The sequence below is a fragment of the Gastrolobium bilobum genome, unplaced genomic scaffold (assembly GCF_033153095.1).
Source record: "Gastrolobium bilobum isolate Gb01-03AN ecotype WA unplaced genomic scaffold, APGP_CSIRO_Gbil_v1 utg2182, whole genome shotgun sequence".
Taxonomy (NCBI): Eukaryota; Viridiplantae; Streptophyta; class Magnoliopsida; order Fabales; family Fabaceae; genus Gastrolobium; species Gastrolobium bilobum.
The window spans coordinates 608,607-633,156 of record NW_026899651.1 but is presented as its reverse complement, the minus strand read 5'-3'; the positions used below and the strand labels follow the sequence as shown (position 1 = coordinate 633,156).

The 24,550-nt window shown below is 34.8% G+C and overlaps 3 protein-coding genes across 5 annotated transcripts; all 3 read left to right on the top strand.

The window, feature by feature from the left end:
- The first annotated feature begins 661 nt into the window (after positions 1–661).
- On the top strand, positions 662–2,220 carry LOC133292208 (eukaryotic translation initiation factor 5A-2-like). Of its 2 annotated transcripts, none has more exons than XM_061490586.1 (5): positions 662–999; positions 1,275–1,397; positions 1,491–1,547; positions 1,667–1,741; positions 1,841–2,220. In XM_061490586.1, exons 1-5 carry the CDS (start codon positions 877–879, stop codon positions 1,985–1,987), a joined length of 525 nt encoding a protein of 174 aa, XP_061346570.1. In that variant the 5' UTR covers positions 662–876; the 3' UTR covers positions 1,988–2,220. The 2 variants fall into 2 exon arrangements, with proteins under 2 accessions (XP_061346570.1, XP_061346571.1); XM_061490587.1 differs by having other exon boundaries at positions 679–999; positions 1,883–2,219.
- Positions 2,221–4,677: 2,457 nt separating this feature from the next.
- On the top strand, positions 4,678–7,151 carry LOC133292244 (uncharacterized). 2 transcript variants are annotated; one of them, XM_061490638.1, is made up of 3 exons: positions 4,678–5,003; positions 5,491–5,613; positions 6,737–7,151. In XM_061490638.1, exons 1-3 carry the CDS (start codon positions 4,766–4,768, stop codon positions 6,877–6,879), a joined length of 504 nt encoding a protein of 167 aa, XP_061346622.1. In that variant the 5' UTR covers positions 4,678–4,765; the 3' UTR covers positions 6,880–7,151. The 2 variants fall into 2 exon arrangements, with proteins under 2 accessions (XP_061346622.1, XP_061346623.1); XM_061490639.1 differs by having other exon boundaries at positions 4,691–5,003; positions 6,740–7,151.
- Positions 7,152–19,573: 12,422 nt separating this feature from the next.
- Positions 19,574–24,550, top strand: LOC133292277 (protein IMPAIRED IN BABA-INDUCED STERILITY 1-like). The gene is made up of 9 exons (XM_061490677.1): positions 19,574–20,095; positions 20,321–20,605; positions 20,801–21,118; positions 21,728–21,955; positions 22,206–22,303; positions 22,597–22,684; positions 22,792–23,316; positions 23,874–24,006; positions 24,185–24,550. The coding sequence occupies exons 1-9, from the start codon at positions 19,784–19,786 to the stop codon at positions 24,202–24,204; spliced, it is 2,007 nt and encodes a 668-aa protein (XP_061346661.1). The 5' UTR covers positions 19,574–19,783; the 3' UTR covers positions 24,205–24,550.

The following is a 24,550-nucleotide window of genomic DNA, read 5'->3' as shown; positions in this document are numbered from 1 at the left end:
TGTCAGCGTGAAAGTCTTATATGGCAAATATATCAAACTAGTCTAGTATTCCTTTCGTGCGAGACTTAGAAAAAGGAATGAAAGAAGGAAATGAAGAAATTTGTGTTTTTCAGACTTAAATATGCATACGTCCTGTATGAGCAATACAAGACTAGTCTTATATGTTTGTAATGTAAAATTTAAAGAGTTCCATACGTTTGTCGTGTGATACTTTCACGCTGACAGTAAACCTCACGTACAGAAGCTATCCCATATTGTCAAAGTGCGGAAATGATCGCATTAATATGGATATTTGTTCCAAAAATAAATTAAATAAGTATTTTTTTTCTAGTTTTTCTTATTGTTTTATATTTTTCCATATAAAATTATATTATTTATAGTTTGTGGGATGAAATAATTTGGATTAAATAGTAAACTTTTATCTCTTCTAAAATTAGAAAGTGAACGTATTTTGTTAATGCACTCCAATCTATTTCTAATTACTTAAGCAATTAAAAAAAAAATTACAGTAAGAAAATCCCGTTTAACTAAAATAAATAAAATAAAAAATAATTAACTAATAATAACTATATATTTCCAAGATCGAAGGAGCATTTTGTGTTTTGTCGGGCCAAAGCCCAAAAATATTAGCGTCCACCTCACGCAGATAGTCGAGATCCAACGGCGAGTGATAGACTGAATCCAACGGTCAGAAACAAAGAGAGAGGAAGATCTGGGATGCACAGATGAAAAACCAAACCCTAGTTAGATAGGTTCAGTCAGTTACCAATCGGTGGTGGCAAAGGAATATAAATTAATTGCAACATATCTTTGGTGTGTTTGTTCACTACGCTCTTCTCCGCCATTACTGAACCATTCAAGTTTTAATCAAAAACGATGTCGGACGAGGAGCATCACTTCGAGTCAAAGGCTGATGCTGGAGCCTCCAAAACATACCCTCAACAAGCCGGCACTATCCGCAAAAACGGTTACATCGTTATCAAGGGACGCCCCTGCAAGGTCAATTTTCCTTCTTCTTTTTTGTTTAAAAAAAAAATCTTTTTAAATTTATTGCTCTTTTTTTTTTTTTTTTTATAAGTTAATGGTAAAAATTGATTTGATTTTGTCTTTTAGATCCAACCTATCTGATTCATTTTTTTTTTATGTTACTGCTGAAATCTATTGAAGGAAATGATGAAATCTTAATATCGTTTTTGAAATTGTGTATATATTTATGGATGTTGATTTCCTCCATTATTATTATTATTATTATTTGTTAATTATTTTGTGAACAGGTTGTTGAAGTTTCAACTTCCAAGACTGGGAAGCATGGTCATGCTAAGTGCCACTTTGTTGGAATTGATATCTTCACTGCAAAGAAGCTTGAAGATATTGTGCCCTCTTCTCACAATTGTGATGTATATATGCCAGTCACTTATTATGTTTTATTTTTTTTTCTCACAATAATTTTTTTTTTCTGTAATGTTATTGCAATTTTTTTTTCTTGTCAGGTTCCTCATGTGAATCGTACTGATTACCAGCTTATTGATATTTCTGAGGATGGATTTGTGAGTTGATATTTCTGTTAACAATTTCCTTAGATTCACCCATTAATGTTTTGTTAATCTTGCTTCTGTATTCTGAAATCTGAATGCATGCTTGCAATTATTAAATAATGTTGTGGTAGGTGAGCTTGCTTACTGAAAATGGGAACACCAAGGATGACCTCAAGCTTCCTACCGATGAGAGTCTTCTCTCTCAGGTTTTTACATATCTTATTTTTTTGGGTGTGTTGGATTCACAAGCTGCAAGGCTTGTGTGCAATTCCTTTGTTCTGTTCATCTGTTTATTGTTTGTTTAGATTTTCTCTAATTGGGTCTGTATCATTGATTGCTCTCTGCAGATAAAGGATGGATTTGGTGATGGTAAGGACCTTGTTGTTTCTGTCATGTCTGCTATGGGTGAGGAACAGATTTGTGCCCTGAAGGATATTGGGCCAAAGAACTAGCTTCAACTACTGGCAGTTTGTTGTTTCCATTTAAGCAAAGATATTTTTGTAAGCCTTTATATCCTTTTTGTTCAAGACTTGGCTCATAGATTCTAGTCAGACCAGTCTTACCAATGGTGTTTGTGGATGTGGTGACAGAAACTATTATCACATTTTTTCGTTTTTATCTATTGTCCCGTGACTTTCTTATAAAGGAGGATGAGTATATTATGAGAAGTTGTCTTTTTTTCTTATCGGTATGATATCAGAAGTTATCTTCTTCTTCTTTTTTGCTGCAGTGATGAAAACTTATATATTAATAGCAAATGACAGAGGATTTATCACACTAGATGCAAATAAACCAATGGAAAAAGTGTTTGTTATTTTAAATGACACAAAGTTATGTCATTTTAAGAGAGAGATAGACTTAAAATAAATTTTTTTTATTTAAAATTTAAATTAAAAAAAATCACTCACTTTTTTTCTCTCATGATTTCTATTTTTTGTATTTATTTCTCTCTTAAAACACCAAACTCATAAACCAATTATGGGACTACGTTGAGTGCAAGATTCTTAGTATTTTGTGTAAACATAACTATGGTTTGCTGTGTATAAAGCTTTTCTCCAAACTGTCATGAGTTAGTTCTTTATCTAGTCCTTTTAGTGCATGCTTGGTATCCAGTTTACACCCTCCAAATCATGTTTTGACGGATTGAGTTTTACTTTACCCAAAAACATGTTTGCTGAAATTGCTTTGGACTTATCTACGACTGGGTTTTAACGTCTTACGCCTTTGTTAAAAGAAGTGATAACATTTTACTTTTCTGATTAATTACACTCATTTATAGGTATTCAAACTCACTTTTCAGACGATAATTTTTAAACATTAATTGCTTTAAATCTTTTAGTCAAAATCCATCTTGCAGAGTATAATGCAAACGCACTTAGTTGTACATATTCGGTTTTAGTCGACGAATACTTTTTTTCTGACGGATTGGCGGGTTGGATTATATATTTTATGTCAATCACTCCTGATTAGTCGTGGGTCAAATTGCAACGGGTCAGGACACATTGGGCCGCAAGTTAATTTTTTATTTTTTTTTACTATTAAGTAGTGTTTTATTTGTTAGTAAATTTTTGTGATATAATTTTTTTTACTTTAGTATTCCCTAGAAAAAATAAAGAAGAAAATTTTTATTTATGATAAAAGTTATTCATATATAAAGGCAAAAATAAAGTTTTAAAAAATGTCTGATTGAATATTAGTTTATAGGGACCGGATTTGTTTACAAATTTTTTTTGCAATTACACTAATGTAAGATCGGTCGTACACTGTGTGATTAATGTAGGATCGGTCCTACATAGTGTAGTTTGTAAGAGTTTGTATACAAAAAAATTTGCAAATATAACCGGTCCCTAGTTTATATTTAGATTTGAGATCGAAAAAAAAAAAAAGAAAGTGGATGTGAAATGAATATAAGTAATATTATAATATTAATAAAATATAATTTTATTTTTATTTTCATGCCAATTGACTTGCCAACCCATCATAAAATGGGATGGGTTGGATTGGGTTTTTCAACCCATATTTAAAAATTGTGGCAAGGCAGATCAACTTATTTTTGGCTGATTAGTGGTGGGTTGGGGGCAAGCCGACTCATTTTACCATCTCTAACTTGCTCATAAAAAGCACTACGGTGAATCTTAACCATTATATGGACATAGAAAAAATATTTTTTTTCCAGAAAAAAAACACGTTTTTAAGTATTAGTTAATACATTTATATGGAGGTTCTATTTTGTATAAATATAAGGAAAAAATATTTATTATGTGATAAAATTATCTCAAATAACTTCAAAATTATATCATTTTTAAAAAAAAATGCTAAAATTTAAATTTTTATTAAAATATTCTGTATTTTTTTAAGGGAAAAGTGTTTGTCATTTTAAATGACATAACACTATGTCCTTTTAAGAGAGAGACAGACACAAAAAAACAAATTTCATTTAAATTTTAAATTAAAAAAAACCTTCAACTTTCTCTCTCCCATGATTTTTATTTTTCTGTGTCTATCTCTCTCTTAAAATGACATAACGTATGTCATTTAAAATAACAAACACCAAACTTTTTTTTAAAGCCCAAAACGAAGAAATAACTTTATGTTGTATTGTTGGAGAAAAATTAATTCCAAAATAAATGTAGTTTAGTAACTTTCCTTTTTGTTTTAAAAGAAAGAAATAGAAAGTGAATTATGGGATACTACGAGGGGTTAGGAGAGCGCTTGGAGCAATGGTTACAGTAAAATTATTTTAGAAAGTAATTCGCTTTTGGCAATTATTGTGTTCACCAAAAGTGGTGCAGCAGTCCGTGAGGTGCAATTGGTTTCTCGTATACGGACGTAGATTGGAAAAGATTGACAGATTTTTCTTTGTCACAATTTCAGGAAAGGTAACTCGTGTACAGACTGGTTAGCTAATTTTATATTGGATTTTACTGAGCAAGCTGATTAGTGCTTTTTTAGTCAACCTCCGCTTGGTGTGCATAAGTTATATCTGGTGATCTTGCTTCGGTAGGTAGGAAGGGAGCTTGCTGTGGCACTTCGCGGGTAGTTTCTTTTTGGTTTTCTTTGTTTTTTTTTTGCTTTTAGCCCTTTTGTCTATTAAAAAAAAAAAAAATTAATAAAAAGAGAATTTTTTATGCGTGATGTTTTCAAAGCAAATCCAATAAAAAATGGCCACGTCAGCTAAATTAAATTCTCCTTTTTCACTCTCTCGACTGTTCTCTAATCAGTAAGCAAGGATGAGTTCCTCGCCACAACGTTCTCGCGCCGGCGAGGGCAACGGCAACGGCGAGAACAGACCGAGATCCTTCGACGCAAAAACAAAGAGTATCTGTTGGTCGAAGGCTGATATTGTGCCCGACCGTCATCCAGAGAGGTGGCGCAAAGACGCTGCCGGTAACATTGTTTGCAAGCGTTTCTTCAACTGCCTAGGCTGCCTCTGCTATGAGTACGATCACATCGTTCCTTTTTCCAAAGGTTCCATTTTTCTCCCTCCCTTTTACCTTCAATTTCATATTAATCCATTCATTTCTTCTGGGTCGTTCTCAATTTTTATTTTCTTTTGGGGTGATTTGCTAAGGGTATTACTGTTTTCCTTGGAAAAAATTGTGGCTTCTTCAGGTCCATTAGCGTCTACAGTTTTGTTTTTTGTCCAGCTTCGACATCATATTTTGGGTAATGAGAAGTAACAATGGGGGATTACTGAAGATGGAGCTGAATACTAATGAAGTGGAATATCACGTTTTTAAATTGTTTTAATTGCATGGTTCATGGATAAATAGGGAACCATTATTTTTAGTGGCAAAAAGTAGAAATTATAGATTGAAAAGAAGATAATGAATGAGGATAAAAACTTGTGTTTTTCATTTTTATTTTAAGGTTTATCATCAATTGAGCATACAATACGGATTGATATTTGTTATTTTGTTCATTAATCTATTTGACATGTGAGGTTGTGTTGCAGGTGGTGAATCCACGGCAGATAATTGTCAAATACTTCAATCAAGAGTGAACAGATTAAAATCAGACAAATATCAGATTGATTCCGATCGATTGAAAGGTTACTCTTGTGATATTAATTTTACTGGTATGCGTGCTTCTTTATTTGTCTTTCTTTGCATTGAACTTTCCTTTCACTTATTATTGTGCATTTCACCCATCCTTGGCTTCTGGGAGTTGTTAGATACCAACTAATACCAGAAATGTAATGAAGAAACAAGAAACATATTCTGATATTGATTTAGCAGATTCAACAGAGTTCTGCTAAAAAATTACAAACACCAATTTCTAGGAATGAGAAAGACCAGAGTAACCTTTAGGGGTGCCTTATCAGGAGTCCTTTATTCAACCCTGTTTATCATAGGGGGAAATTTTTTTAGTATTATTTAGTAACTAGAAATTGTGCCCGTCCTTCCTTCTCTTAATAAGATTAGGCTCTTAAGCCTCTTAGTCAGAGAACCCTAAATCCAAAATGTTACAGATAAAAATCATAATTTATTTCTATTGCAGTTTATAGATTGCAATATTGAAGAGCATATGAAAAAAAATAAAAAATTGTGTGTCTTCCTTTCTCAGATTGGAGGGATTTACTAAATGCTTTACAAATTCGTATGCTTCAATTGCAGCTTTAGGTGTTTTCACTCTAGAGATACTCTAGCTAGTTGCTCCTTTTCTCTCTCTCTCTCTCTCTCTCTCTCGTCCTGTTTCCTTTATTTACAATGATTATGAATAATGAATATACTTCGTATGAATATGCTCATAGGTGGATTTAATTTTTGGCTGGGAATATATGTTCCTATAGATCCAGGAAGGCTATGTTTAAAACCAATACTTATTTTAATTGAATCCATTAAGAACAACATGTTGTTCTGGTTATAGTAAATTGCTGCCCCTGATTGTGAGAATCTTCAAAATTAGCTGGCAATATTTTTTAGGATGAATCTTAAGGGGATTGATTGACAGCCACTCTCCCGGACTTTTATTTTTGTTCCCTGTGTTCAGTTAGAAGAATTTCGTTGTAAAACTTAGGATTTTGTTCTATTATATGCTGAGAGGTGATCCATTATTGACTTGTTTGTTTAAGTCATATATCTGCTACACAATTACTTTTAGGTAGAATGTTGTAGGAAAGTGTGATAGTGCTCATATTTCTCCCAATTCATGAGGTCTGTCATGCTTCTAATCGCATAATCTTAGTTTTGATCTATCAGCAGATAAGGAGCTTGATATAATTGAGATGGCTGTTTATGGCGATGTGATCCGGCCAGGAAACCAGTGTCGTTGCAGAACTATTGCTGAAAAGCTTGGAAATTACAAGTCAAAAGACAACGCAGATGCGTGCCAGTTGCCATAGGAGGATGAATCTTAGCTGTAGCAAACAACTTTACTAGATATGAATATTTTTTATTTATTTTGGCTTATGAGGTTTTCTCACACCCTTCTGTTGTGAGACTAATCCCAGTTAAGGAAATTGAGGTTTTCTATCCCTACAAATGCTTTCTGTAGGTTCAAACTTCTGATACTGTAGGGAGTGGGGACTTCAACTGTTAAGCTTAAGTTTACTTACTACTTGAGCTACCTCTCGTATGTTCGAGTAATGATATTTGAATTCTTTTTGCATGTTTATTTTGTTATCACCAATCTTTCAGGAGTTAAAGTTGATTTTATGCAAATGTAAGAAGTAATGCAAGACACTTAACTTTACTAACTGAAGATATTTGAATTTTAATGTAAGTTATGTATTTACTATGGGTAAAGGCCATAATATGAGCTAACCCCTACCAAAACCTTTGTCCCAAAGGGTTAATGTGGATTACCATGTCTTAATGAACAAAAGGCATTGCAGCCAGTCAACACCTAATAGCCCATTAGTGATTGCCAATAGCCAATAGCCACTAGGCAAATTTATTGGTATTTTTATAACATCTAAAGAAAAGTGAACCTTTTTAAATAATTGGAATAAGGTTCAGCATGCTGATCCTTTGCCCTTGTGCCTTGCTTGGGTTTGTGATGGACGCCCCAAGCAGCCAGCACCACCTACTAAAGCCCTAACCCATCTATTATGGGCCTTTTCTTATGATAGGTCGAGTAAAAAAAAAAACTCACTATTAGTATTATGTGGGTGGTTGTTATGTTAACGCAACCATATCATTTACAGGGAATCAGGGATATGGACTTGTGTGTAATGATCTGTAGCTTTTGTGGACGATGTTTGACTCCAAAATCACCGGGTACAAGGTCGCCAAGGGACATTGATTAATCTGAATTTTAATACAATTGTATATACAAGATTCAAATTCGAGAGTACTAACTAAATTGGGATAACATTTCTATTAGTTGATCCACGTGTTTGGTGATAATGTAGCCTTTTATGGTCTCCTCTTTTATCTTTCCACTTAAAAGTTGTTCACTCAGTTAAAATATCACATTATTCTTTTTGTAACGTAACTGAGTTAATCATCCCTTCGTCAACCCTAATAAATATTGCAGCACTGCTTCTTTGAATAATTTTGGTTGCCACACCAGCACCGCTTTCTCATTGAAGAATTTCAAGGCTGAACTGCTTCATAAGAACAATTTGTCGAGGCTTGTGGGCCCATCGTTGAATTTCGAAGGATTATGGCTTTTTGTAATTTGTAGTGTTCGTGACTTTTTTCAGATGGGTTTGTAATTATTCTAATGGAGATTAAGTTGTGTTTTTATTTTTATTTTTATTCTAGTTAAATATTTTAATGAGTTTCTTGCATGTGTTCTACACTAGTATTAGTAACATTAGTTACGTAAACTTCTGTTCGGCAACTTGTTTAGGACAACTACAACAATAGTACGATAGATTTCAACTACAACCCTAATAGATATAACAACAACATAATCTTATGATGTCATATATTAAACCTTAACCTTCTTGAATTGTTCTCCATAGAAATAAATGTTTCCATAACCAAGTTGGGAGTATTTAACAAAAATGAATTAATATTTTTTTTTGGAAACTGATCCTAATTATCTCTTTGAGGCGAATCAGAACTCACCGGTATCCTCACGGGTTCGACTCTTTGAGTCGCCTATGGGACTAATCCAGAGTTCGGGTGCGAGTCCAAGGATTACGGTACTTATGTCCCTCCCCAAATGGTGTTGGTGGAATTCGAACCGAGGTCCTCTCCCACCACTCAGTCCCCATGCTACCAACTGAGCCACCACACTTGGGTAAAAAAAGGAATTAATATTATTACTAGGTTGGTTTTCTTATACTCGGTCTTCCATGCCATCTTTTTAGACTGTATGGACTTTGGACAAACAATATGAGATGGATAGACACATTTGATCCCATAACATTAAACATTTCAACTATCTCTTTGAGAAAATACATTAAGGATTCATAATAGTATATTTATGTAAGAATCATGTGCTTAAATCGCAGTAATTTCATTATGCTAAAGAGTCTAATAACGATCATGTAAATACTAAATATTAATGATGATGACAGATACAAATTATCTGTTTTTAGATTTCTAGATCATACTACATCGACAGAAGTTCTAACAAGAGGCAGTGCATAATTTTCATTGGATTAACTTTAAAAAACTTGAAGAATTAGCTTCTCCTTGAGTAATATGCTTAACTTGTGGATAATATTTAGAAAAATACTAAATATATTCTTGCATACTCTTTTTAACATATTTTTTTACTATGGGATGAATTTTGTGTTTCAAAAGAAAAAGTTGAACTCGTTCCTTATTTAATGAGACCCAAATGAATGTGTTGTTAACATTTCTCTACTATTTGAGGGGGGAAACATAGACATGTTACCTGGCTTGGATGAACAAAAAGTAAAATAAAATAAATAAACCAAATATTGTTGTGTTGTGGTTCCCCTTGTCGTCCACGAAGCATATGTACATTCTCCCAACGACGTTGTTTCTGAGGGTGAGTCAATATTTGCACCAACTAAACCATATTTATAAAGCAGATCCTGACATCGTTCCCCACTTGTGATCAACCTTTGACCTACCACAACCACCTCCTTTTGTTCTTCATTTGATTACTCTTTATTCTTTTTTATTACTACTCCCGGATTTAAGTTTACTTTACATCTTTCCTGAGGAGAATTGGGAGATGCTTTCTCCACCAAGTATCAAATGAATTGAAAAAATAATCACAAGAGTTCAATTCACATGTTCTGTTCAACTTCACATTTATTCACTTGTTTCATTTTTGTTGTACATTTACTCACTTGCTTGAATTTTTTGCTTATATAGAAATTAATATATTTTTTTGGTATCCTTATATAGAAATTAATATTATTAGTATTAAAGTTGAAGAAGAAAGAAAGGAGAAAGAAGAAGCAAGAGGAAACAAGGAAATATGCAAACTGAATAGTATTTTCATTGAAGGTAAAACGTGTCAAGTATCAGCTTATATACATCAACTAGTAGCTGATACGTGTAAAGAAAGTAACTGCAAGAAAGAAATAACAGAATGAACCAACTAACAACTAACACCAAGTCTTAAAACTAAAAGGGTCGTGGCTGCTTCCATTTCACTGGTAATAGCCCCCCTCAAGGTGGGAGATGAAGATCAAACATCCCCAGCTTGGAAATAACCTCTTTGAAAGGAGAAGGATGCAGTGATTTGGTAAACACATCAGCTAGTTGGTGATGAGTAGAAATGGGAAGCAATCGAATGAGACTTGAATTAATTTTCTCCCTAGTGATGTGGCAATCAATTTCAATGTGCTTACTCCTTTCATGGAAGCTAGGATTATGAGCAAGATACATGGCAGCTTGATTGTCACAGTAGATCGAAACCGGATTGGTTAAAGGAAGATGCAGATCCTTGAAGAGATAAGCCATCCATTGAACTTCACAAGTTACAAAGGCAAGTGCTCGATATTCAGCTTCAGATGAGCTGCGAGAAACTGTGCTTTGTTTCTTAGATCTCCATGAGATCAATGAATTGCCTAAGAAAATGCATGAGCCCGTGACAGATTTGCGTGTATCTGGGCAGCATGCCCAGTCACTGTCAGAAAAGGCAGAGAGTTGAAGAGAGTTAGAAACTGGAAATAGAAGACCCTTGCCAGGTGAGCCTTTTAAGTAACGCAGAATATGACAAGCAGCAGTGTGGTGTTCATCCATGGGATTAGAAACAAATTGACTCAGCTGATGAACAGCATGAGTGATGTCAGGTCGGGTTGTTGTTAAGTAAAGGAGCCTACCAACAAGTCTTCTGTAGGCAGAAGGATCACAATAGGGAGTACCTTGATTCTGCTGTAGTTTAACAGAAGCATTGAGAGGAGTGGCAACTGGCTTGGCTCCTAGAAGACCAGAATCTGTTAATAACTCCAAGGTATATTTCCTCTGATTAAGAACTAATCCGTGAGAAGATCTTGCAACTTCCAAACCCAAAAAAAATCTGAGGGGACCAAGATCTTTAATTCGGAATTGATTGTGAAGAGCAGTTTTTACTCGTGTAATTTCTGTTGCATCATTACCAGCCAGAACTACATCATCAACATAAACAAGTAGTGCTGTAAAAGAATGAGAAGACTGTCGAACAAACAAGGAATGGTCTGCAATGGATTGACTGTATCCCAATAATTGAAGTGATTGAGTAAGTTTAACATTCCATTGCATGCTTGCTTGCTTCAATCCATAGAGGGATTTTTGAAGTTTGCAAGTGGCATTAGGAACTATAGACTGGATACCAGGTGGAAGAGACATAAAAACCTCTTCATGAAGTTCACCATGTAGAAAAGCATTATCTACATCTAATTGTTCCAAGTGCCAATCCTTTGCTACAGCTATAGCCAGTAAAGTACGAACTGTGGTCATCTTTGCAACCGGTGAAAAGGTTTGAAAATAATCAATTCCTTCACATTGTGTGTAGCCTTTAGCAACAAGGCGTGCTTTATATCTATCAACAGATCCATCTGGCTTTCTTTTAATCTTGTAAACCCACTTGCAGCCTATAGGTTTCTTATGAGGAGGTAGCTCAACTATGGACCAGGTGTTATTCCTCTCCAATGCTCGTATTTCATTCTGCATAGCCTCTTGCCAATGAGGAAGAAGAGCTGCTTGTTTATAGGTGGCTGGTTCTGTTTCACTGGTAATATTGCTACAGAAGCTTGTGTAAAAGGGTGAGCACTTAGCATAAGAAAGAACATTGGATAAAGGGTGAGGAGAACCAGAAATCAAACCTGAGGATGCATTGGCACTTGTTATACTTGACAAACCACAATGAAATTCTGTTAAGTAGTGAGGCTTGGACTTTGTTCTTGTGGATCTTCGAAGACTAGGTTCAACTGGAATACAATTTGTATGTGGAGCCTGATCATGTATAGTGTGATCAGCAGAGACTATGGAAGATGGGTGAGGTGGATGAGAAGAATCAATAGACACAGGAGTTGTGTCAAGAATGCCATCATAATTAATATCAGATGACTGAATGGAGAAGGGAACATAACTCTCAAAATTATTTGACTCTTTAAAAGGAAAATGAGACTCATAAAAAATAACATTTCGAGAGGTGGAAATGTTATTTGACTCCATATCAAGAACAACATACCCTTTTGTACCTGGTTTGTAACCAAGAAAAGTACACTTCTTGGCACGAGCTGCAAATTTTGAACGATTGTGAGTAAGTGTGGAAACAAAACATAGGGAACCAAATACTTTAAGATGAAGAAGTGAAGGTACAGTGCCATATAGACATTCATAAGGGGATTTATTGGTGAGGACAGGAGTAATAAGCCGATTAATAATATATGCAGCATGAGTTATGCAATAACACCAGTAGATTTTTGGTACATTAGATTCAAAGAATAATGCTCGAGCTGTGTTTAACAAGTGTTGGTGTTTTCGTTCTACAATGCCATTTTGTTGAGGACACTCAACACATGATGTTTGATGAATTATGCCTTTTGAATTGTAAAAATCTTTCAAAAGAAATTCAGGACCATTATCTGTTCGAATTACTTTAATACTGGCATGAAATTGAGTCTCAACATAGGAAACAAAGTTGTGTATATGTGATCGAGTAGCAGCTTTATTTTTCATTGGCATTGCCCAAGTGAATCGAGAATGATCATCTACAATTGTCAAAAAATATTTGTGATCATGAATTGAGGTAACAGCATGAGGACCCCATATATCCATGTGTATGATATCAAAAGATGACTTAGAAACAGAAGTACTTAAAGGAAAAGACAAACGTTTCTGTTTGGAGTAATGACAAATGTCACAAACATCAGTTTGGAAATTACAAGAAATGAAAGGAAAAATCTTTGACATGCTATGTAATGTTGAAGAAGAACAATGTCCAAAGCGTCTATGCCAGATAGTTGAATCAGTTGCTGTGTTATTGCAGCTTTTATTCTGGTTTTCTTTAACAGAATTGTCATTTGGTAGTGTAAGTATGAACAAGTTGTTACATTGGCTAGCAATGCCAATCATCCTCCCAGTTGTATTCTGTATAATGGAACATGTTAGTGATCTGAAAATGACATGGCAGTTTGAATCATGAAGCAATTTGGTAATGGAAACAAGGTTAACAAAGAACTTTGGAACATATAAGACATTTGATAGCACAAGTAAGGATGATAAGTATATGCTACCAGAATGTGTGGCAAAGACTTGATCACCATTAGGTAGGCTAATTGGGATAGGATTGATTTGTTGGGGGCAAGAAAGCAACTCAAAACAGTGGGTTGTGTGATCAGTAGCTCCTATATCAAGGATCCATTGGAATTTATTTTTACCTGTGTTTGAAGATACTGCATTGGTTTGGACAACATGAGCAGAATGATTTCCATCTTCTTGTGGCAATTGAAGCAGACCTAGCAGACTGTGATATTGGTCTTTGGTAAAATGAAAAGATTCATTGGATTGCTTTCTGTCTTCATCCAAGTTTCCACGATTTTCAAAGAATTCATCAGAATCATAGACAGCCAAATTTGCTCTTCTGTTTATTCTATCTCTATAGCCTGGAGGGTAACCATGTTTTTCAAAACAGGTTTCAATTGTGTGGTTTGTCCTTCCACAATGGGTACACACCTTTCCCGGCACTGATCTTCCTCTCCCATAGCTTGGGTAACCTCTTCCTCTATACGAGCCTTGACCACGAGTGGGTGGTCGCTCATTTCTATTCAAGAATCCTTGACCATGAGCTTATGCTTGTTCATTTGTGTTCAAGAAGACTTCGACATCTTCTTTTGCTTCAACATTAATCTGTCTTTCCTGTTGAACAATTAGAGAAAAAACTCTATTTATATTTGGAAAAGGATCCATTAACATCACCTGAGATCGAACACCAGCAAACTGATCATTAAGACCACGTAGAAAACGAATGATGTGATCTTTTTCTCTGTTGTTTCTTGCATGTGTCTGCATCATCAAGCCACATGCACAATTGGGAATGCACTTGCACTTTGGTAACGGTTGTAGTGTATCCAACTCGTCCCAAAATGTCTTGAGCTTGGTAAAAAATTGAGTAACTGTATCAGCTCCTTGATTCAGCTTATACATATCTTCTTGAATGTCTGCAATTCGAAATGCATCAGATTGGGAAAAACGTTCAGCAAGATCTTTCCACACATCTGACGCAACCTCCATCCATACAATCGAATGGATTATTGACTCTCCAATAGAACGATGCAACCAAGATAGCACCATGGTATTACATCTGTCCCATGCCAAGAACAGAGGATTAGATTCCTCTAATGGGGATGAAAAGGTTCCGTCTACAAAACCCAACTTGTTCTTCGACTTCAAGGCCATCTTCATCGATCTTGCCCATGTATGATAGTTTCTGCCATCAAAGACTGGGGATACCAACACCAGTGATGGGTTTTCATTTGCATGCAAGAAATATGGGTTTATCTGGTTTGTTTGAAAGTCAGAAAAAGAACCAGATGATCGAGAGGAAGGTGCGGTTTGTAAGGAAGGATCCATTTACAATAACAGAGATTTCTTGTGCGGAAGCTAGTGGTTACCAGAGCCCGAAATGTGCTCTGATACCATATTAAAGTTGAAGAAGAAAGAAAGGAGAAAGAAGAAGCAAGAGGAAACAAGGAAATATGCAAACTGAATAGTATTTTCATTGAAGGTAAAACGTGTCAAGTATCAGCTTATATACATCATCAACTAGTAGCTGATACGTGTAAAGAAAGTAACTGCAAGAAAGAAATAACAGAATGAACCAACTAACAACTAACACCAAGTCTTAAAACTAAAAGGGTCGTGGCTGCTTCCATTTCACTGGTAATAATTAGTTTAATCTTGTTTAAGTGCACACCCTTTTTCGTTTCGATCTTGTAATTTTTCTCAAGCTGCAATTTAAAACACTATATTAATACAAGTCCCACTGTGTCACCACTCACCAAGAGCTTTTATCATTATTATCAAGCCAACCTTTTTTTTTTTATAATCATTATCAAGCTAACTTTGTCAAAATGTCTGCAGTATTTCACAAGTACATGAAAGAAGGGAAAAAGTTTATTTTCTCTGATAAATTATACATTAAAAAATGGAAATGTACTTTTTATGTTGTTATAAATTTTTCTTTTGCAGCAACCGATTATAACTATGTATTTCTGGGAATAGATAATTATCATCGTAAAACTGTTTTTTTTTTCTCTCCATGCATTAGCAGAAAACTTCTGAAGAGAAAAAAAATAATTAAGATTATAATTATGTATTTCCGTAAATTTATAGTTATAATTGGTTGAGATGTTTATTTATTCGGAGAGATGGATAAGATATACTGGCATAGTGTCGTCTTGATACCACCTGGAACGGTAAAAAAAATTATTCTAAAGAAGTAACATAAATGAGAAATTCAATGTATGTCCAATAGATCACAACGACTAAGAAAAAATCTTTTGTTTTGGTTCAACTGTTCCCTGGAACTGGCTTTGGACTTTTACTGAGTCATCAATGAGATACCACTCTGGAAGAGTTAGAATTCTAACCTTGTGCGAGGGCTTACGAGCCAAGGGACATTGTTTGCTGTAAGACGTAGGACGGCAAAAAAAGTAATTAATTGCATTTTAAATAAAAAATTCTGAGGTTATTGCTGTTTTGAAATTATTTAAGCGTATATTGCAGTGTGTCATGTTCGGATTGGGCGTCACCAGACACACTTAAGTTAGGCGTCACCCACGAGGGAGTCACGCCTAAGATAGGCGTCACTCATATGGTGTTGACATGTGTCAAAAAAAATTAACAAATTAACGTAAAACTTCTAAAGGTCATAACTTTTGACTTGGGTATCCGAATCAGGTAAAAAATTTTTTGATTCCACATAACTTTTCGAGATCTACGCAATAAGATCTCATTTGACATATTTTATCTCTCACAAACACAATTCGAATTTGCAACAATGGTACTATAAGAGCATTTAAACCCAGAAGCCTCAGAGTTATTTTGAAATCAACATCAAACACAATCTTCTTTTTAAAAAGAGTAAATACTTTTTTTCGTCCTCAAGAAAAAACACAGGGTCATTTTAAGGTAAAGGATATTGTAACAACCATTTAGTGTTACTACCAATCAATTTCACCGTTAGATTGATTATGTTGATCCAACGGTTATATTTATTTCCATCTTTGTATGGTTATGATTCCCCATATTTAATATTTTATATTTATTTCAACCTTTGTATGATTATGATTTCCCATATATAATGCTTTCACATTAAATATGAGAAATCATAACCATACAAAGATGGAAATAAGTATAACCGTTAGATCAACATAATCGATCAAACGGGAAAATTGATTAGTAGTTAAACTAATTGGTTGTTACAATATCCTATCCCCTATTTTAATCCATTAAAAAAAAGTTGACTTGTGATCCTTCGAAAATTCAAAATAAACTCAATTAATTGAAATCGTAGTCCTTCAAAAATTCAAAGAAGACCTATTTAATTTTTTTGGCTTGGAAGTCCAAAGCAGGTGATTTTTTTATTCCACATAACTTTTCGATATCTACGCACTGGAAAATTTTTGGAGAATTATTTCTTAATGCTGGAAAGTAAAAATTTAAATAACATCATTCACAAAGATGAAATATGCCAAAGGGGCATCCAATTACAGGCTTTTCATGAAACATGCTTTGATAAGAAGGTTTGAGGTGCTATATATGTTTGTAATAATGCATAAGAACATTTTTTTTAATGCAATATATCAAAAGTTTTGCATTTTTTAATGCAACTCAAAGAACATTATATTCTCACCAATCTCTTTCACACTTTTATATTGTGACACTTTCTTTTCTCACAATATTATACACTATTTTTTTTTCAAACATTTGGTAGAAAATATATATTTTACTATGATATTAAGTATTCTTATTTATAGATGGACTAATCCACTTTGATTCCATCATTAATTTCAGACCACGACTTACAAGATAAAGTCTCATTGTTGCAAATTTAAATTGTGTCTGTGAGAGATAAAATATAGCAAATGAGGTGTCATTGTGTAGATCTCGAAAAGTTATCTGGAATCAAAAAAAAATTACCTGATTTGGATACCCGAGTCAAAAGTTATGGCCTTTAGAAGTTTTACGTTTAGAATGTTAATTTTTTGTAACACGTGTTAACGCCCATACGAGTGACGCCTAACTTAGGTATGACTGGTAACGCCCAATTTGAGCGTAATATTATACAATAAATGCGTAATTATTTTCAAGACTATAATAAATTCATAATTTTTATTTAAAATACAATATATTTTTTTCCCCGACGTAGAGCCCTTAAAAAATTGTGGACTTTTGCTGTTTTGTTTTTGGGGAAAAGGATTATCATGTAACATGATATAAGATTTTTTACCTATTGACTCATTGGTTTTTGCACCATCATTTTTTACATTTTATTTTTATTACATGTATGGGCCCCACATGCATTTTTGTTTGAGTAGGAAAGTTTGTTTAAATTATGTTACATGAGGGTAGCTTTACCCTTTGTTTTTACCCCGGAATGCACCGCTTGTAAAAGATAAAACTTTTGCCTGTTTTAGCTTTGCGATTTACCACTTTTCAATGGCCCCCCACCGTCTCTTTAAAGTGTAAGTTTACTAAATGCTTTTATGGACATTTATTTACATTGATTTAATCAAAGGGGTTTCTTTCATAGTTTCATCTATAAATTTATTTGTTAGTTATAACCGTTGTATTGTTTATTTATATGATTGCTTCTGAGTGCTCCCCATGCTTTGAGGGAGATCTTGATTAGATCACGGGAGGCACGAGGCAGCAATTATGGCTTATTATTATCAGAGTCATTCTTTTTTTCTTGGGGAGAGGGTAAGGTGAAGAAGGCATTGTTAAAGAGGCTTGCAAATATCAGTGATGACAAAGACACACCATACGTATAGAACTGATAAAGAGGAAGCCTATAACTTTATACCAAAGCAAAAGAAAAATCGAATTTTGTGTATATTCTGTTCTCCAATCCATTACAACCTTCAATATCTCACCTCTGAGCTTTATTTCCTCAAATTTTGATTTCCTAGTATGGTCTGAACAAACCATGATTTAGGTGAATAGCAAGACTTGCAAAAACAGGAAAAATTATTCACTTATTATTCTACTTTATCCTATTCCTAACTGTTACTCTAGGATTCCAAAGTGCTTGTAAACTATATATATTTGTAATGATAATGATGAAAATAATTGCCCTTCCTTTTCTCAGCGAGAAAAAGAAAAAAGAAAAAACAGATAGTGGAGCTACGCATTACAAACTTTTCCCTCTCTCTAGGCTATTGCTTATTGGAAAAACAGCACACTGAAAATAAGGTGGGCATATTAATAAGGGCAGACAGGGGTTTAGACATCAAATCATTATGCTATCCTTCTTTCACTCGATTCAGCTTTGAATACACCATCCCTAATCATTGTACTAAATTCCTGAATGCATTAGCAAAATAAATCATTTACTAAAACTCAAGTTTTCTTCTTGTGTTAATTGAATCTAATGTTGGTTTTCCTTTCCTTATCTTCTGTACATATAAAGAAACGTTGAATTTTAGGAAATTAGCTGCTACCAGCTAAATTGTTGAAGTATTTAGAGCCTTGGTTGTTAAATAGTTTTATCTCAATAATAAAAATATGGTCCTACTCCTACTCAAGTCAGCCCTAACCTAATCAGCACGCTTTGTACCCACTCAAAAATATCCAACATTCCAAAGCGTTATCTCTAAGAAAGTGAGAACTGTGGTCAATATCTCTAAGAAAATTTTGTTGCATAGAGATAGAGGTGGTGCCTGCCCCATTATTATTTCAACCTTTCAACGACGAGTGCGCTTCAAGTCTATTATCTATAACTGATAAAAGTAAAGATGAAAATGTCAGACATGGGAGAACTGTAAACACAGTTAAAGTAACCAACTTTTTTACATGCATTACTACTGTTATTACAAAATTATATATATATATTTTTTTAAAAAAAATTAAATTACCCAAGTGCATATTAAAAATCAAAATCCCCCTTTATTGCGCTGTCCCCACGAAAGTGAAGTGGTGCATGGAATCTGAATAAAAATATATATATATGCAAACCTTAAATTCAAAGAAAGTGGAAATGTGAAAGCAAATAGAGATTACAGAGACAGAGACCCATTAATCAACACAACAAACAACGACCCAATACCCATTACGAGTGTGGAAGCAATACTGATTGATAATAATTGTGAAAAATGGAATATATCTCTTACACACAATACAAGCTCCCATTGCCACACGCGCTCTTCCATTAGTTTAGTCCCAATCCAATCCAATCCCATGCAAAATTCAGTTGCTTTCTAGTTTCCCATTCAGCCATGGCACACGCACAAACAAACCTATAACAACGACGCAAAACAAAACCAGTATTTTTGCACTTTCTCCCTTTGTTCTCATTCAGAAGGCAAATACACACTACACAACACAACACAACACAACAAAACTTGATCTTTCCGCTGATCACGGTGTTCTGTTTTTGTGAGCCTCATTAAGATCCCAATACCCACCATCTCTCCGCAATTGCCGCAGGAACAAAAAAAACAAAGTGAGAAAGTGAATGAAACATAGTTCTCTGTCATGTTTTCGTGTTATACGGTGTAGCCATGGTTTAAAAAACCAAACCCCATTTTTCCTTGTTTCCTTAAACAGTTGTTGATGCTAGTCTTTATCCTCTGCAGTTCCCAAATGAGCTAACTTGACCCCAAGAACCGGACCAAGTTGACCGGTTGCGTTCTGGGTATGGTGAGGTGAGTGAGAGTGATCATGGGGTGCGTCTTTGTGAAGCAGGCTGTGACGGTGACGCCTGCTATCGATCACTCGGTTGAGTCAGAGAGGAACAAGAAGAAGAAGAAGACTGAGTCAGTGGGAGCGAGTCGGAGCGAGGTGGGTGAGTCAGGGAGGGCGAGTTCCAATGGTGGAAGTGAGTCTCTGAGCTTCAGATTAGGGAACCTGAACAAGTATTTGGAGGGGGAGCAAGCGGCGGCGGGTTGGCCGGCTTGGCTCAGCGCCGTCGCTTGTGAAGCCATTCACGGTTGGGTGCCTCTCCGAGCTGATGCATTTGAGAAACTTGATAAGGTTTGATAACATAAGTACAATACAACCATATCATCATATCAAATTATCAATATTTTTATTTCAAGTCTTTTTTTTTTAATTTTATGATTTAATTAACTATATATACATGGGAATGGATCAATTGACACCAATATATAAAATTCTGATTTTTCTACTAATTCTGGTTATTCTGACAATTGGCATTTTTTTTTTTTTTTTTTTGTAATTTGCAAATTGCATGGATAGATTGGGCAGGGTACATATAGTAGTGTTTTCCGAGCAAAGGAACTTGAGACTGGGAAGATAGTGGCACTGAAGAAGGTGAGATTTGACAATTTTGAGCCAGAAAGTGTTAGGTTTATGGCACGAGAAATAATGATTCTCAGAAGGCTTGATCATCCAAACATCATTAAACTGGAGGGCTTGATTACTTCCAGATTGTCTTGTAGCATATACCTTGTATTTGAGTATATGGAGCACGACATCACAGGCCTCTTGTCTAGACCAGAAATCAAGTTTAGTGAACCACAGGTACTTTAGCTTTCCCGGTATTATGAATATTGCATGCTTGTTGCTTTTGTTTCTCATAGAGCATGAGATAAAGAATAATTATTCATGTTGCAAAGCTATCACAATAAGTACCAACTGATTTGTTTGGGCAGGAACTTTTCAGGCAAAGAAAAAAGAGATAAAATTGTTGTGATGCATTCTTGTGTTGTTGTGCAGATGAAATGCTACATGAAGCAGTTGTTATGTGGTCTTGAGCATTGTCACTCACGGGGTGTGATGCACCGGGACATCAAGGGATCAAATCTTCTGGTGAATAATGAAGGGATATTAAAGGTGGCAGATTTTGGATTGGCAAACTTCTCTAATTCTGGGAACAAGCAACCCCTCACCAGTCGTGTTGTCACCTTATGGTACCGCCCTCCGGAGCTTTTGCTTGGTTCAACAGAATATGGTCCATCCGTGGATCTCTGGAGTGTTGGCTGTGTATTTGCAGAGCTACTAGTTGGGAAGCCTATACTTCAAGGGAGAACAGAGGTAGCAACCTTTTCACAATGTATGGATATTTTTTCTTTTCCCATTTGATATTTTGTGTTCAGATTCCCCTCTGATGATGCAAGTTAGTGTAAGTTTGAAAATTGAATAAGATCTTATCAGACAAATATTAAACCACTTTTCTTTTAGAAGGTTTCATTAGATTTGTTGATGTAAAGAATTGGGTCAGATGCTTAAGTGGCCTGTAAGTTGTGCCATCCTTATCACAACCAAGACTTTAAATGCATTCTACCTGGATATCAGTCTCAACTCTTTGTTCTCCCTCTCTAAGAAAGTGATGCACTCATGCCTACAAACTGATTTGAGCTTTATTCGTTTATTCTGTTATATTACTATATTTTGATAGCTTTGTAAATTTCAAAATATATCCTATGGAACAATCAAACAGTAGAAATTTCAGTCCCATACCTATTGCCTGAGACTTTGTGGAAATCTTTCTATTGTCTATTTGACATTGATGCTATCGTTGTGTGTTCAGTTGCTTATAATATTAATGGAAGTTAAACTAATCATCTGGAAATGACAACTCCAATATTTTGTTTTAACTGTTCTTTTGAATCTCTTCTAAATTCATCCTTGTTATGCATACAGGTTGAACAATTGCATAAAATCTTCAAGCTCTGTGGCTCCCCACCCGATGAATACTGGAAAAAGACCAAACTTCCTCATGCAACTTTGTTCAAGCCACAGCAACCATATAGTAGTAGCCTCCGAGAGACATTTAAAGATTTTCCTGCATCCAGTGTAAATATGCTACAAACTCTTCTTTCTGTGGAACCAAACAAGCGTGGGACTGCCTCATCTGCTCTCACATTGGAGGTAAGTTAACTTTTCTGTGTTGATTTTGTATTTGTTGAAAATTACTTGAGGGTTCTTTTTGCAGTGATTAATCTCTGTTGCATAACATAGTCTGTTGATTGCGCCTTTGTCCATGGAAATCCTTTTTTTCCTGATATTAGTCCCAGGCACAAACCTGTCCATCATGCATCTTCAAACTTTATATGTGAAGCATTGATATATGGTTTTGGACTCTTCTAGTCTTCTGATACTACAATCTTACCACTTTCAGTATTTCAAAACAAAACCTTACGCATGTGACCCATCAAGCATACCAAATTACCCACCTAGCAAGGAGATTGATTCAAAAGACGAGGAGGAGTCAAGAAGGTGAAAATCATCTTCACTGTCTCTTTTATGCAGTTTTATTTGTTATGAAAAGGTTTAGATTGTCACATATCAATCGGTGTCTCTAGAAATGGATTACCTCTCATGTGGTATTGTGGTATACCAAATTTTAAGGGTATACCAAATTGGCTCTTAAGGCTGTAAAACTAAAAAGATGCTGTGAACCTTTCAATAGTATTGAGCATAATAAACAAAATTTATTCTTTAAAAATTTTCCATTTTTACAATCATTACTTGTTGCCTTTTCATGAAATCATATGGTGATGAAATTTCAGGAAAAAGATCTGTGGGCGAGTTTGTAGACCTGAAACAAGAAAAACGTCAAGAAAGCCACTAGGACTGAGTAAATTGGCCCCAGCAGAGGTTTATCTTGCTTTCTTTCTATTTATGTGCATGCACACTGATTTCTAGCAGTGGTTTAATTACCACAGATTAAGTCCCACCAAACATCTTATTCTTCTTTTGAACAGGATTTGACAAGTCAAACTTCCCAAAAGATCGATGATAGATATGTCCACATTCTTAAAGAAGAGATAACTAACACTGGTGAGGAGGCACCAAAGCCATCAAGTGATAAACCAGAAGATGCTTGCAATATGAAGAATGCATCTCAAGTAGATGTTCCCTTTCCTGGACCATTACAAGTTTCAAAATCAAGTGGCTTTGCATGGGCAAAAAGGCGGAAAGATGACACTTCAATTAGATCCCACACTCGATCTATTTCTAGAGGATATTTATTTAATTCGTTAGAAACTTCTACACTAAATTCAAGGGATAATTCTAACTCCAGAAACTATGAAAATAAGGAATTTTTTGGGGAACGCACTAACTCTAGGGGCCATGACGTACTTCAAATTTCTAAGCTTGCAATGCAAAATCAATGGAGTAAGTTTGATCGTCCAGATTCATTTGATACTTCTGAAGAGTACCATTCCCAAGAACTGTCTTCGGTACTTTATCATAGAGAAGACTCACTATCCAAGAGAAGTAACCTGGTAAGTTTGCCAGGTTCACTTATATGGTATTAATTAGATATCACCAGTTGAGGGATGAAACTTATGTGCTTATTGCTACATCTTCTTCTGTTTCTGTTTCTGTTTCTGTTTCCATATACGGAGATTGATAGAGGATGCTATTTGAAAGATGATATTTAGAACTTGTGATCATATAAGGAATTTTTTAAAAAGCAAAAAAAGGTATTCATTCTTTTGTTGAAATATTGATATTGGCATTGTATGAGAGTTGAGACAAGTGAATTGCAAAAAAAATAAAAAGAATTCTTCTTTAGATGACAATTCAGTTAACTAATCTCCTACTTAGTTAAATTAATTGATTTCTTAATTATTATTATTTTTTTTAAAAAAGGTTGAGGCCAATAGCAGAGAATAGAGACCCATTTGTATAGATAATCACATATTAATATTATCATTTTTTTGTAGTAATTACTTTAACTGACTTACCCTGGTTAATGATTTTATTGGACTAGAAGCCAAACTATACAATTTATGCATCATTGCTTAGACATGATTCTTATTTATGTCCCTCCTTACAGAGTTATCAGGATCAAGGAGAAAAGGTTGAATTTTCAGGGCCCTTACTATCTCAAATGCACACAGTTGACGAGCTCTTAGAAAGACAAGAGCGTCACATGCGGCGCAGTGTCAGAAGATCATGGTTTCAGAGAGGTATGACAGTAACATCAAGAATATTGTTACCATAAGAAGCAGCAATTGGTTCTGTTACTTACTATCCTATCTTTTCTCCTTCACTTTTTTGCCTATACTTGAAAAGTTGAAATCATTAAAGAATTATTAAGGAACTATGTTACTCCAATCTTCTTAAAGTGTGATCCCTGGATTCCAGATAAGAAGCATGGGAAGTAACTACAAGTATAATATTTATTCATGAAGGATACAGAACCTCGAATATGGGATCACAATGTCCTTATGAGAGGGCCATCTCCATTCTCCAAGCACACTGCTGTGACTGTGAGCAACAAATGAACATCAGCATGTACACAGTATCCAGCAGCATGATCTGTTACCTCCTAGATACTTGGAAAAAACATAACAATTTCAGGAATGTAGTCCTTTCAGCTTAGGAAAGAAAAAGTTTTTTTTTACCATGGATTATCAAATTTTGGTCAATTATAATAGATGAAAATTTATTTCTGTATGATCTAAACCTCCTCAATCCTCTCTCTAATAGTCTACTCACCATTTTTCACTG

Bases quoted from the DNA above. Each gene is read 5' to 3' on its own strand.
- LOC133292208 (XM_061490586.1), top strand. From the start codon at position 877: ATGTCGGACGAGGAGCATCACTTCGAGTCAAAGGCTGATGCTGGAGCC. The intron at 1,000-1,274 runs GTCAATTTTCCT...TTTTGTGAACAG, and splicing joins TCAAGGGACGCCCCTGCAAG to GTTGTTGAAGTTTCAACTTC. The intron at 1,742-1,840 runs GTTTTTACATAT...TTGTTTGTTTAG, and splicing joins ATGAGAGTCTTCTCTCTCAG to ATTTTCTCTAATTGGGTCTG.
- LOC133292277 (XM_061490677.1), top strand. From the start codon at position 19,784: ATGGGGTGCGTCTTTGTGAAGCAGGCTGTGACGGTGACGCCTGCTATC. The intron at 20,606-20,800 runs GTACTTTAGCTT...GTTGTTGTGCAG, and splicing joins TCAAGTTTAGTGAACCACAG to ATGAAATGCTACATGAAGCA. The intron at 22,304-22,596 runs GTGAAAATCATC...ATGAAATTTCAG, and splicing joins GACGAGGAGGAGTCAAGAAG to GAAAAAGATCTGTGGGCGAG.
- LOC133292244 (XM_061490638.1), top strand. From the start codon at position 4,766: ATGAGTTCCTCGCCACAACGTTCTCGCGCCGGCGAGGGCAACGGCAAC. The intron at 5,004-5,490 runs GTTCCATTTTTC...GTTGTGTTGCAG, and splicing joins CATCGTTCCTTTTTCCAAAG to GTGGTGAATCCACGGCAGAT. The intron at 5,614-6,736 runs GTATGCGTGCTT...TTGATCTATCAG, and splicing joins TTGTGATATTAATTTTACTG to CAGATAAGGAGCTTGATATA.